This window comes from Solanum pennellii, chromosome 6 (genome assembly GCF_001406875.1).
Source record: "Solanum pennellii chromosome 6, SPENNV200".
NCBI classification, from domain to species: Eukaryota; Viridiplantae; Streptophyta; class Magnoliopsida; order Solanales; family Solanaceae; genus Solanum; species Solanum pennellii.
The window spans coordinates 48,684,683-48,698,475 of record NC_028642.1 but is presented as its reverse complement, the minus strand read 5'-3'; the positions used below and the strand labels follow the sequence as shown (position 1 = coordinate 48,698,475).

Here is a 13,793-nt window from a genome sequence, read left to right as displayed (position 1 = left end):
ACAGTAAACAAACAATTTTTATGTATTTTTTTGTTTGTTTTGGTTTCGATTCTTTTCACTGAAAATTTGATCTTTTAGTTCTATGTTCAATGCAAGGGTCACGATAATTTTATTAGATAAATTTCAAAATAATATTTTATAATTTAAGTTAAAACATTTTAATTTTAAAACCCAACCCAACCTATTCAAATTTGGTGCCCTAAATCAAAATTCAGTGTCTTCTTAGTCTCTCTCGTGCTCGTCTCCCGTCGGCGACCAGCAGGTTGCTGCCTGATAGTGTTCTTTTTTGATTGTGTTGTTGAGTGCTGCTTTTTGTATGGGATCGCTGCTCAATTTCATTATTTATCGGATAAGAAACTCGGCAAGTGTTTTTTTTTTTTTTTTTGATTTTAACTATTAGTAATTGATTGGATGTTCAAAAAATGGTTCTGAGCTACTTCCTAGTGCCTACTGCTAGGAGTTAAATGGTATTGATTGTTGGTCCTGGCCTCTACTGCCTGCTGGCTGCTACTACATTCAATTTAAATGTATTTGTTTTATGTTAAGTTAAATGTTTTCATAATTTTGTTCGAACAACCTTTCTACGTACTTAGATGTTTTGATAATTTTGTTCGAACACTACCTGGTAATGTTTACATACACTCTACCCTTACCAAACCTCATTTGTGGAATTATTTTGTTGTTGTTGTAAATTAATACGAAGTAGTATTATTTTTTGTAGAAAGACGGAAAACTAATATAGAATGGAGCATTGACAGGGCTAGTATTTTTAATAAGTTATTCAAAATCTGAAGAACTAAACACACAAACTAATTGAAGGTGTTAACATCTAATATTTACTTAAACAAATAATTTTAACCATGTATAAATAGTAATATTTTCCGCCAAAAAGAGTTAGATATTTTGCATATTGTTATGTTAGACTTTCATAGACTGGGTTTATTTTATTGGAGGAAAATAATTTAAAGTTTAGGTGTTTGTTGTAAGCTTCTCACTCTCAAATTGCTAGAGTTTGATATTTTGCATATTGTTATGGTGTTTTCTTGTTTGGGTTAAAATCAATTTCAGATAGTACAAAGTTTTGCTTCTATCTTTTCTTGTATGTGTGATTGGTGATAATTACTATTACTACCTTATTGGGTAAATTGCAGCAATTTATTTATTTTCACTTATTTTTTCTTGAAGAATTTGCAGATCAATGGGCTTAGGGAATGAGGTGCAGAAGATTCTAAGCTGGACATCTGTGGTAAGCCATCAGAATTTTGGTTAATATTCTTGTACGTTGTGAACCTAATACATATATGTAATATGCCCCTGTGGAGATGTGAACCGAATGGTGATGGAGAGAATACACTTGAATAGAAAAATATTAGTCAAGCAGAGGAGTCGATTGTGTATTGTGCTTAAGGCAAAGTGTATGCTTCTCACCTCCAATTCTTCTGGCATCTCATCTCCTTTTTTGTTACTATTTCATTGCTTAGGTTTCCTGTTGTAAATTGTTTATTTTAGTGTCAAGTATAATTGATCCCTTTCTTGTTAAATATTTGAAGTAGTGTTTACTTTACTTCACTGTCCAAATGACATTGATTCTAAGTATCTGTTGGAGAACAATTCTACAATTCCTTTGTCTCCTAATTTCCTGAAAGCAATTCCGTTTCTGCGGTAGTTTTGTTTTAAAACTCTTATATATAAGTAGATACATATATTATAGTCTAGCTCAATTAAGTATAAAGAATCTTTGAAGAACTAGACATTTCAAAGGATCTATTTCAAAAAAAAAAAATAGACATTTCAAAGGCTAAACTGTATATCTTCAAAAGTATGTAGTGCTTCCTATGGATCATCAACAAATGAACTACATTGATTATGATTAGGTTTGTGGTGGTAAAAAGTTGATTTGACATCCTACGGTATCCAGCAAGAGCTAACCGGAGCTTCAGATAGAGTTTAGTTTTTGGGTCTTTGGTCACACTAAACCTATTCCTTGTTTCTCTCAGATAAAAAAAACTAAACCTATTCCTTTTTTTACAAAGTACCACATTCATGTTCTTTTAGATTAAGCAGTAAAACATGAAATATGTGATTCACAAATATATCAATGGCATCAAATTGTGGCTGAATTTAATTCATTAACTAAGGACTCAACACTGCCACCTATGGTTGCAGTGGAAGTTATATCATACATCGGAGCTCTTTAATTTTAAAACAATATTGCTAAAGTAGTGGTCCCATTCCTCAGTCACTCTTTTAACCTTTTTGGGTTATTAGGCTATGAGCTGTAGGGAAATTATAGTTCAAAGATTTCTTTTTGTTAAAAAGGAGCATAATGTTCATTTTTTCTTGATATCACTATATTAGCTCACTTTTGGTTTTGGACTTCTTTTCAGTGTGGTAACCTTGTGCTTCATTTGGTCTGGCTCATCTTACACTTGATCATCAATGTTTGGTACTCTGTATTAGGCATAGCTCGTATGGTTGAGAATACCCTTATTTCTAGTGGGCTGCTAAAGAGTTACAATGCCGTTAACATTAGTAAAGTGCGCTATCTGGCTGTTGTGATTGACAGTGAAGAAGCTCGTGAAACTTCAAAAGTTCTTGAATTATTGTGTTGGCTTGCGTCTGTTAGTTTAAAAAGCATCTGTCTCTATGATCGAGAAGGTAAGGTTGTCAAAAAATTAATTACCAGCTTGTTCATGTGCTTTCTGATGCATCTACAAGACTTCGCTAAAAATATGATTCCCAAAGTCATTGCTTATTGTAGGAGTGCTGAAAAAGTCCCAGACAGCTATTATTGAAGGACTGAACAAGTCCCAGAAAGCCATTGTAGAAGGATCGGATCATGGAACTTTGGTTGAGGTATTGTCAAGTTCCTGGCTAGTTTTAGACTTATGTTTCTGTTACTTCTTGCATTTCAGTATACATTACCTTTATCTTCATTAAAAAATTTTAAGTCCTGGTCTATTCACATGAAGCATCATTCTTGTTGGGAATCAAATCCTGACAGTACCACCTGCAAATCTATGTGACATGTGCTCTAGCTGATGTCCTTGAATTCCGCAAATAAATTTGACAGCTCGTCATTTGAGAAGTTAGAGATTGAAAAACTATATAAACAATACTATGAGTTAAAATTTTCTCATTTCAGAATATTAGACTGTTGACTCTCGGAAAGCACAAAGGCATTCAGGATAGGGGTCGGTGTACATTTTTTCATCCGGACAATGACATATTTTGTACATTTTCTGGATCCAGGATGTATTATTTTCAAAGATGTCTCTATCTAGTCCAATGATACTAACCTACTCAGAAGATTTTATCACTAGTAATTTTCATTATGTCATGTATAATAGTAAGGTCAGAGAAAAAACAAAGGCCTTCAGACGTGCCTAGGACATTTTCTCTTCTTTTTAGCGAATGATGCCAATTTGAACTCATGAATTGTCCTGCTGTTATTTTCAATTGTAATGACTATGAACCTGGATGTTGAAGAAGAATGAGAAATGGTAAATAAAATAAGTTCAGATTCTTTATATAATTTTTACGTTATTTCCTCTCCCTTTTTGGTTATATTGGGGTAAGGGGGTGGGTGGGAAGTGACAAAGAGCCAATATTGTTAAAATTAAGTTTATATGCTATACTGCAAATGTCATTAAGGTCTCAGTTTAAAGTAAATTTACATAATATGCAAATGTCATTAAGGTCAAAGTTTAAAGTAAATTTACATACTATGTCACTAATGACTGAAGTTTGTTTCCTTTGCCGATACCCTTCTGTGCCAGAAGCATGTAGACCTGGAATTTGTCTCTTTTGCTGATTCAAAACCTGCAGTGGCCAAAGCAGCTAATTTACTCTTTGCCAAGCATTATGCTAGCACAAAACCAGAAAAGCCGAATTTTACAGAGTCTGACATGTCTGAGGCGCTACAAGCTGTAGGTCTGTTGATTTATCTTCCTCCTCCCTGTTTGCCTGATGTATTCATCAATATGAATTTTTCATCTTTGCTTGAATGGTGTCTTTCTATAAACGTGATAAATTATCAAACCTACAGGTTATGGGGGACCAGAGCCTGATCTTTTATTAGTTTATGGTCCTGTGAGATGTCACATGGGTTTCCCAGCATGGAGAATCCGGTACACTGAGATCGTGTAAGTTTATTCGTGCAGAAACACAACATTTTTTGCTCATCTTTGGCACCAGAGACTCCAGATAATGTTTTTAGGTTTGGAAATAATGTTTTATTTCCATTCTCATTTGCTTTGATTCTTTGAAGGTACTGCCACTGCGGTATAGTCTCAAACAGTTACATTATGACAGCACACATGCATCTGTAGCTTGTATTTATGAATTTCTTCTTGTTGGGTTACCCGGAATCAGTAATCAACAAATCAGATAGGGAGGGTACAAGATGCTCTCAATTTCACAAACCTAGTAAAAGTTAGCCTTTATTTGAATTTTTTTCCATATTTTCCTTGAGGTAGAATCTTGGTTGGAAATTTGCTAATGTTACTTGAGTGAGTATGCACTATTTTTTGTACATGTTGCAAAAGGGTTTTGGATCTGAAAGTATTCATTTTTGGCTGCAGACATATGGGGACCTTGAAGTCCATGGAATTTGGTTCCCTCTTAAAAGCCATCCACAAATTCACAAAGGTGCATCAAAACTATGGTATGTTCGACATTAATACCTGTGACCTTGCTCTTTTTGCATGCCAGCCCTGAACCTCATTGTCTCTCCTTTACCACATTAGAGAAAGGAAGGAAATTATGTCTTAAGGTATATCTTGTGTTTGATTTGGTTGATTTAAAGCTTCAAATTTCAGTCCAGAAATCAAACTCCTTTAAAGGTGTGAAAAATGAGAATTTTCGAAGTGCTTTTTGCGGACTTTCCTAAACTGTTGTAGTGGCGTATCTGTTTGGTATTTAACCATGATTTAGGACACAGAATGTTTCTATAATATGTTGATGAATGTCCAACTGATCACATCAATCGCCTTTCTATCCTTCCCTTCATTTACATATAACTGATTCTTCACATTTCTGTTTTCAGGTCAATGAACAGTTGCAGGTGGAGTGATTTTTCTTATGCAACAACATTGTTACACTTCTCAGCACTAACAACTCGCAGTCAGCAACATCTTATATTTATACTGTTCCAAGATTTCATACAAAACAAAATGTAGTGTTAAATTTTTAACAAGTACCCCTGTTTTAACTATGTTTTGCACATTTGTTATATAGCTAGGTAGAGATACCTCCTCTTGTGAAAAATTATAGGAGCTTGTGATGGTGTATTAGTGAATTGGACGCAAAGTTGTGTTGAGGACAGTAATAACTTACTCAATTGGTTGACAACTTGAACTTTTGTCTTGTTGGTGAGTGTTTGATTTTTCACCGTGTAATTCTCTCACCCATTTTTTTAAATATATCTTATGAAGAAATTAAGGATAATAAATTAATATATGTAAGAGTTCGTAAATCAAATATATTTTGCCAAACATGTAAAAAGATTGAGTCTTTTCATTAAGTAATTTTGTTCATTTCCTATTTAACAGTTACGAAGTATACCTATTGTCATACTCTTTTTTTAACCAAATGCGTGAATTCTTTACTTAAAATTTTATTAAAATATACATGAACAAATTTTACTTATGATTTTATTTTAGTTTTGATGAATAAAATTATTTGATAAAAATAAAAAAAAAACCCAAATATCTACCATAATTACCCTTTAACTCTTTCATTTTATATGTATGCTTCTAATATTTTCACGTAATATCTCAAAAATCCTCCCTAATTTTCAAAAGGAAAATGTCCAATTAGTTATAAACAACTTGAAAAGGTCCTTTTTTTACTTTGGTGTGCATCATATTTGAAGAAATACAAATTTTTTTACTCAATTAATCTATTCTACTACCGCGACAAATGGCAATTCATTTCTCATAATAATTGTGGGACATTAACATTTCTAAAACGGTGGGGGAACGTCAACATTTTTAAATTGAAGATAATATTAAAAATATCTTTAAATTTAACGGTAAATTATTAATTTTATTTTAAAATTATTAATCGTTTTAAAAATTTACTATACTAGACTAATTATATTTAGATAAATTTTGAATTGTCACATGATAAAATATATGGTCCCAAAGGACAGTTAAATTTTCGTGCTGAATTTTGGAGGGCCGAAGAATAGCATAGAGTTGTGATGAGAGAATCAATTCAACTTCCCATAATCGACCTTACTTCCCCTGATCCTATTTCCACCGCTCGAGCAATTCGTCAGGTTTTTCTTCATTATCTCAAATTGAAATTGTAAGGTCAGGTATAATATACATATATTTATTGTGAATTTTGGCGTAGGCATGTGTAGATGTTGGGTTCTTTTACCTAATAAATCATGGAGTAGACGAAAAGTTGTTTAAGGAAGTGCTTGAACAGAGCAAGAACTTCTTCTCACTGCCCCTTGAAGACAAGATGAAACTGGTACGAAGGAACCACAGAGGTTATACTCCCCTTTATGCTGAGAAACTTGATACCTCTTCTACTACACAAGGTACTCTTTTTTTTTTCTTTCACTTTAGCCTACATATTAATTACTCTCATGTAACTAAGAAAGATAAATGACTTCTGAGACTCGTGGTCCAGTACTAGATATAGACATTTTGAGTGGTTATAAATCATCTTATTGAAGCTGTGTTTAGTATGGAGAAGTTTTTTTTTTTTTTGGGGGGGGGGGGGAAATAAGTGGTTTCTTACTTATTTTAGAACTTTTAATTGTCCTGCTGAAATTAAATGGAATTTATTGAAACAATATGATTAAAACATTTGGTTGAGTTGGACTCGATTATGTGGTAAATCAGTTAATTTAGTTAGGAATAAGCTTAGATTAACCTACATTGATTATGTGCAAGGGCTTGTTTACCAAAAGAATAACTCATTGCATAGGAGAATGCTTGTGTGTATAGATTATCCTTTGCTGTCACGTTTCATTAGTACGCTTTTATTGGTTACAGTTTCGAGTTGATTTGCATTTGGGGATAATAATGAAGGTAGCTTAAATCAATCTTGAGTTAATTGTTTCATCATTGGAGTGCAGGTGACTCAAAAGAAAGCTTCTACATTGGTTCTCTGGAAGGAAAGAGTGTTGTTAGTAAATTGAATCAGTGGCCTGCAGAAGGTATTCTCTATATTTTTATTTGAGCTTACATTGTGATCTTGTCCTTAATATACTTTGGTTCTTGGGGTTTGTTCGTCTTTATTGTGGTGAATAACTTCCCTGTAACAAGAAACATAGATTTTTTTTCCAGAAAATGCTCCTATTTGTTTATTCGTGCATCATTTCACGTATGTTTCTAGACATATTCCGTATTTGAAGCACATTTCTCCAGAAAACGTGTGTGGTGACTCTTTGATGTTTTCTTCCATTTGGGATGTTTTAGAAGTTCTGCCAAGTTGGAGATCAACCATGGAGGATTACCATAGAAGAGTCTTGTGAGTATCACTTTGATATATATATATATTCTGAAAGAGATCTTAGATTTCTTTATTCCTGAAACTTAATCATGGCTAAAATCAGTCCTCAACTATGACTTATATCACTTAGCTCCCTATGCTCATAATTTTGTTTGACTAGAAATTATATGATGTTGTTGAAAGTTCAATGTTCAAATCACTCAGCAGCCAAGGGTGTGGCCTAATAGTCAATGAAGTAGGTTGAGAACCATGAGGTTTCAAGTTCAAATCCCGTAAATAACACTACGTGATTTTCTCCCATATATCCATGATTTGGTGGACAGTGTAACCCGGTACCTTGTTCTGGTGGGAGGTAGCAGGTATCCAGGCGGAATTAGTCGAGGTGTACTTAAGCTAGCCGGACATCAATTACAATAGAAGTAAAAAATAAAAGTTTAACTGTACGTCCAAGCTGCATCGTATCACTTATCTTCATCTTTTTGTTAGCAGCTGAGTGTTCTGCATATGACTAGATTACTTGATTTGACTTTCTTGTCTCAGGGATGTAGGTATAAGACTAATTTCACTGATTGCTTTGGCATTGGATTTGGACGAGGACTTCTTTCATAAAGCAGGGGCATGTGATTCACCAAATGGATTCCTTCGTCTATTACATTATCCAGGTACTAGTTCCATAAATGACATCTTTCTTTTTGAGTTTTGATTTTCCCGTTATTTTTAAAAAATAAAATAAAATTCGTGATCAGGACCTCAAGATGGTATGAAATGGGAGGAAAAAGGGGAGACACCTTTGTCGATTGATGCTTGTGAATCTGTTTCTATGCTATTAGTTTTCTTTCTTTGGGTTGCACGTATTTTGTTTGACGAAGCATTGTGAATTAAAAAACTGACATAGTAATGGAACACTCCTTTCACTTAGTCAATGTGTCCATGCTTTATAACTGCATCTGATGCAATACATGTACATCCTTTAACTAATATGGTACGATGTGCTTGGCAAACTGATTTAAATCATTCAAATTGAACAGTGAGCTTCCTGCTTGATCATTAAATAAAATGCTATATGTAAACTTTGTATAGGCGAGTTGCAATTATCTGAACAAGTGGTGTATGGTGCTTCTGCTCATTCAGACTATGGGATGTTAACTCTTCTAGCTACAGATGGTGTTGGTGGACTTCAGGCACGTCTGATGTGAAATATTTTTTCGTTTATCAAAATCTGTGATTCTCATGAATGCTTATATTAACTGGTTCTAGAGCTAACAGGTTTGCCGGGAGAAATTCAACCGACCTCAGATATGGGAAGATGTGCATCACCTCAGTGGGTAGGTGCATTGGTCAGTCTATAACTGCTAATGGTCGGAGTAGAAGGCGAAAGTGTCAAAACCTCTTATATAATTTTATTCAAACATAACTGCTTTTAAAAGTTTCCAAAGACATTAGCAGTAGAGCTTTTTTCTTTTTACGTAGTCTTTTCGCTCTCCTTAAGTAGTTCTATAATATAGACTCTATATACTTTTTTCTCCTTTTATGGGTAAGGTTTTGAAAGTTGCTTTAATAATGGGCCAAGCTGTTTCAAGTGTCAAATCATGAACAGTATTTTTCTATATCATATCGCCACCATTCCCATGTACTCTATTCAACATTTAATCTGCTTCTTGGCTTGAGTATGTAGTATAATGAGCCATACATGGTTGCCCGAAGTAGAATCATTTCATAACTGCTGAAAATTTCTTTTCCATTCTTGTTCTGCAGGGCTTTCATAGTTAACATTGGAGATATGATGGAGAGGTGGACAAACTGCTTATTTCGGTAGTACAAACTTTCTGTCCTTTTTTATATCTAATACATGATAATCCTTGTGGGATTAGCAGATGTATTCTTCATATTGCCTGCTTTTGTGCTGAAAGCTCATTTTTCCAAATTCAGTAGTAACAAAATGCAATATGTTTTGTATTATTCTTCTGATGCTTGACATACATTTTGTAGGTCTACATTGCATCGAGTTATGCCAACAGGGCAAGAGCGTTATTCGGTAATCAAAATTTCGTCATATGTTAAAATCCCTTCTCCTCTCAAAGTCTATGTTTTACTTATTAATAACAATAGGTCTGGGCAATATTAATATATGATTTGACAAACTAGGCCCTTACTCTGACATGTTTGGGATATTCATCTATCATCTTTGCTAGTGATAAATATATATGTATTGCACTGTGTATGGTGTGTAGCACTGCAACTCTGAACATAGAATGGATGTGTTTACACACAAATCTTCCCTTTATAAGCAGCGTAACTAGCTTGATTCGTTTCATGGTAGAATTTGGCCAACACCCTATACAAAAATCTTGTATATGCCATTGCATAGAGTTAGTGTGAATGTCATGTTATGTTACTATCGGTATATGAAAGCAGAGAATTGGTTATAAGATCTCAATCAAGGTAAAATTTAAGCTTGGAACTTCTGATTGGCATAGTTTTGTGTGTATGAACATCTTTCAAATGATTTGATATGTTAGATTAATTAGATTAATTTTGGTCATTATACATATATATGTATTAGTGAACAAATCGGTGGAATGCATTGTGTACATCATACAGAGTATTCTTTTTACACAATACATTTGGTTTTGACACATTTTCCCAATCTCTCTATTATCTCACACGATATCAGATTATCTGTAAGAAATAGTCCCTCAAGTCCGCATTGTGCAATCACCAGCTATATAGAAGGAAAAAAATTCATATCTTTTGCTATTTTGAGGTCACTGGAAATTTCTGTTGAATGCCCATAAACCAGCACACCACAAGGCTCCAAATCCTCATGTGGGACATTACACAAGAAATTGCACTGCTATTAGAGCCTCCAGGAGCCCTTGGGCCTCGCATCACATTCCTCATTCACCGATGAGTGTGTAATTTGTGGGCATTTTCTGATCACAACTTGCGGATGGACGCCTATTTGTTTATTACTCAACTTTTGTCCTTTAGCACTTTACAAATGCTCTTCTCTCGGTTTGTCTCTCTTCAACTATTTGAAATTTTCACCTACTCTTCATCAATCTAACCAATATGTCATTTAATTAGGCAATATCAGTTACAAGAGCATGTGGTAATGTGAGTTATGAAATTATTACTGAAACCTATTGAATCCCTAATTGTAAGAGGAAACTATTTGTTATGATCTAAATGATGGTATATAGTACAACATGTTCATAAGCAACTAACCAAGAGCTGTAAATATTGTGAAAGAATGAGCGAATCCTTTTTTTCATATTCTCACATAAGATATCCTAAAAGGTATTTTGTAAGACAATCCTGAAAAGTGAATTGTTTCAATTAAAAGGATGTCTTTTTTTTATTTTTCTGTTGTATTTATGGAGGATTGGCCGCATGCAATAGATCTCATTTCATGCCAAATGTGAACAATTCGTGGGATTCTAAATATACTCTCGACTCTTCATTCCTCTGCCATTAGAACGATGCAACATAAGCTAACAAAATATCGGCTGCAACATGTAGATGGCTTTCTTTTTGGATCCAAATCCAGATTGTATGGTGGAATGCTTGAAAAGCTGCTGTAGTGATTCATCTCCTCCCAGGTACTTGCAAAATTTTGTACTAGTCTTGAGCTGGATTCTGCATTTTGAAAATATGTTGACGACCTTGGTCAAAGCTTTAATCTCTCTATTTAACATTTTGTGGAGTTGATCTTATTGTTAATTGGATGTTGAAGTTGCAATATACCATCTTGAAATTACGTCTTTCCCAAAAACTGTTTTGGTCCAAAATATAAGCTTTTCCCTTGTGGCCTACTTGATGCAAATGTATGATCCCACAACGGAAATGTATTTCTGGTGTTTCGTGCTGGTATATATTCTCATGCTTGGTATTTCTTGATTCCTTCATAATTTTGATTCAGTAGTTGATACCACTCTATTAAAAATGCTACGTATTTATTTTTTTCCTTCGCTGGAGCTGCCATTCCAGTAAAAAGGTTGCAATTAGAAATGGAGTACAATATGCCGTTCTACCATCAACCTTTATCATGAGCTCTCATCTCTCTCATCTTGTTTCCTATCCATTATTGCCCTTTGCACCTTCCTCGATCTCCAATACTTCCCTTCATCCTTCCCCACCCCCTCCTCAGCTACCCCTTACCTCCCTAGGCTAAGGAAATTAACAATCTTCTTTTTCTTCACCGGCCTCCACCCTTGCCCTTCTGCCCTCAGGTTTCGCCTATTCCCTCCTCACAGCCACCCTATGTCCTTCATCATATCCTATATGGCGTTCCACATTTTGGTCATTGCTGACGCGTCAAATCGGCATACCAAACTTAGGTTCAAGTATTTTGGACGCTTTCAAGCATTCATTGCAACAAACACCAGTTTTAGGTCCCATAATCTGATGATAGACCTTTTCGTTCTTTAGCATTCAGGATAATCCCCCCTCCACCCCAAAACCAAGAGGGAGAATGGAGGGGAGGTGGACTTTATATCCTGAAAAAGATAAGTAAAGAGTTTGTAGGGGCACAAACTCATATATGGATTGACTTGTTCTAAGAAATCGGCCACTTGAATTCTCATAAAGAAACCAATCAAGATAAATAAGGCGCGCCCTGATGCTTCTAGTTGTGACAATGATAATTTCTTATTATGTCTCACATCACTTCTTCTCTGCTGGTAGATTATCATAGTACTATGCAGATAATCTGAAGTTGATTTTCCACAGATATCCTCCAATTCGCGCAGGAGAATATTTGGAAGAGCGCTTAAAAGTTACATATGTATCATAGGTGAGTACTATCTCATCACCTTGAACTTGAAATTTGATCAGCATATTGCTGTTGCTCGCACACGCGGAAAGCTGATCATAGAAATTTTACTACTACAAGTTATTTCAAATTCAGTCTCTTCTGTTTGGTTTCTCCGTAGAGACGTTTGAGAAGTTCATGCACAGAAAATAAATTTAAGTTAATATCTCTCTTCTTGTATATTTTTATGTGAAATCCGAATGAATATGATCATAATGTCTTTAGTTGTTTTAGTGCAAATTTTGTGTGACCCCAAGTATATACATACTAGTAACACTCAAATTCATTTTCTTTGTCTAGATATAAAAGGGCAACTTATATGAATTCCACTAGTTTAGGAGCTAATTACTTAGATACATTCTAGTTTGCATTTGCAATATTACGCATCTTATCAGATTTTTTGTGCCTTTTGATACTTGTAGAAACATGTATCTCGAATACATATGGTCAAAATTAGGTGTAATTTGTTCTAAGATATATTGTATCCTAGTGTATTTGGGACAGTTAACAAATCTCGCTCACCTCTCTCCCATCTTGCGTGTCATATTTCGAATACATGCGAATCACACTAGATACATGTATTTGTATATATATCTGGTGTTATTCACATATATCTGAGATACATATGAATCTTGCTTGCGTCTCTCTCCTTATTTTTGTGTATTTGATGACAAAAATAAGTGTATTTTCTTCAATATTTATGGTAGAAATCTCTCAATTAGTGGTAAGATATGAAATATTTTAAAAGTATAGATTGTACTAATATGTTTGGAAAGTGAAATATATCTGATTTAGGTAATTTTTCCTATAAAATTTCCTGAACAAATTCAGATATCTAAAAACAGAAGTAGATAATGAGTTGGGCCGAGCTTAGATTTTGTCAGTCCAAATCTAGCTCAAACCAATCATTCGAAAGGCTTTCACTCTATGGAGTATTATATCTACTATTATTACAAGCCGAACCAGAAAATATGATTTAACAGTTCCTCTACCTCTATCCAACCGCAAGATAGATATAAATGATCTATCTGCACATAGACCACCCTCAGCTAGATTTGAATTACACTCTATGTATTATTGGTTTATTGAAATAATTCACAAATTTATGATAAAGCACGTTGAGGCTTAGTGTTTTGTTTAGCAGCTGAGTTGCAGAGTATAAGATAGATAGTGAGTAGAAAACATAGGAAAGTGGAGGGGAAAGAAGAGATAAGTAAGATGCAAATGCGAGAGGACCAAATATAGCCCCAACCATTTTAGCATACTTTGAATTGGTTGAACTGAATTTGAGCTGAGCATCGCATGCGAACGAGGAAACACCCTAGGGAGGAATACATTTTTATAGGGTGGATTTCAAAAGGGGACGAATTAGTTGGTTGGTACTTGAGTTGGAGAAGCTCAACCATAGCTGGGAAAATGAAAGCGATTAGTATGTTTCTGCCTTCATCAGAAGAAGGGGATAGGAAGATGTAGTGGTGTTGATGATTAATAATTGTAATACTTGTGA

At 34.5% G+C, this 13,793-nt stretch overlaps 2 protein-coding genes across 12 annotated transcripts; both read left to right on the top strand.

Annotated features, from left to right (window-relative positions):
* The first annotated feature begins 131 nt into the window (after nt 1-131).
* On the top strand, nt 132-5,376 carry LOC107021300 (dehydrodolichyl diphosphate synthase complex subunit NUS1). 9 transcript variants are annotated; one of them, XM_015221929.2, is made up of 8 exons: nt 132-262; nt 1,186-1,246; nt 2,388-2,658; nt 2,762-2,856; nt 3,780-3,933; nt 4,049-4,145; nt 4,584-4,666; nt 5,048-5,376. In XM_015221929.2, the coding sequence occupies exons 2-8, from the start codon at nt 1,199-1,201 to the stop codon at nt 5,053-5,055; spliced, it is 756 nt and encodes a 251-aa protein (XP_015077415.1). In that variant the 5' UTR covers nt 132-262; nt 1,186-1,198; the 3' UTR covers nt 5,056-5,376. The 9 variants fall into 9 exon arrangements, 8 of the variants coding, with proteins under 8 accessions (XP_015077415.1, XP_027773921.1, XP_015077419.1 ...); XR_003579051.1 differs by having other exon boundaries at nt 139-361; nt 1,195-1,246; nt 4,049-4,219; XM_027918120.1 differs by having other exon boundaries at nt 139-361; nt 1,195-1,246; nt 3,783-3,933.
* A 748-nt stretch (nt 5,377-6,124) lies between these two features.
* LOC107021379 (2-oxoglutarate-Fe(II) type oxidoreductase hxnY) lies at nt 6,125-12,680 on the top strand. 3 transcript variants are annotated; one of them, XM_015222025.2, is made up of 11 exons: nt 6,125-6,283; nt 6,361-6,553; nt 7,097-7,177; nt 7,440-7,491; nt 8,014-8,135; nt 8,554-8,654; nt 8,740-8,798; nt 9,229-9,285; nt 9,463-9,508; nt 10,996-11,075; nt 12,205-12,680. In XM_015222025.2, the coding sequence occupies exons 1-11, from the start codon at nt 6,206-6,208 to the stop codon at nt 12,266-12,268; spliced, it is 933 nt and encodes a 310-aa protein (XP_015077511.1). In that variant the 5' UTR covers nt 6,125-6,205; the 3' UTR covers nt 12,269-12,680. The 3 variants fall into 3 exon arrangements, with proteins under 3 accessions (XP_015077511.1, XP_027773183.1, XP_015077512.1); XM_015222026.2 differs by having other exon boundaries at nt 6,161-6,283; nt 6,371-6,553; XM_027917382.1 differs by lacking the exon at nt 7,440-7,491 and having other exon boundaries at nt 8,022-8,135.
* Nucleotides 12,681-13,793: the final 1,113 nt, after the last annotated feature.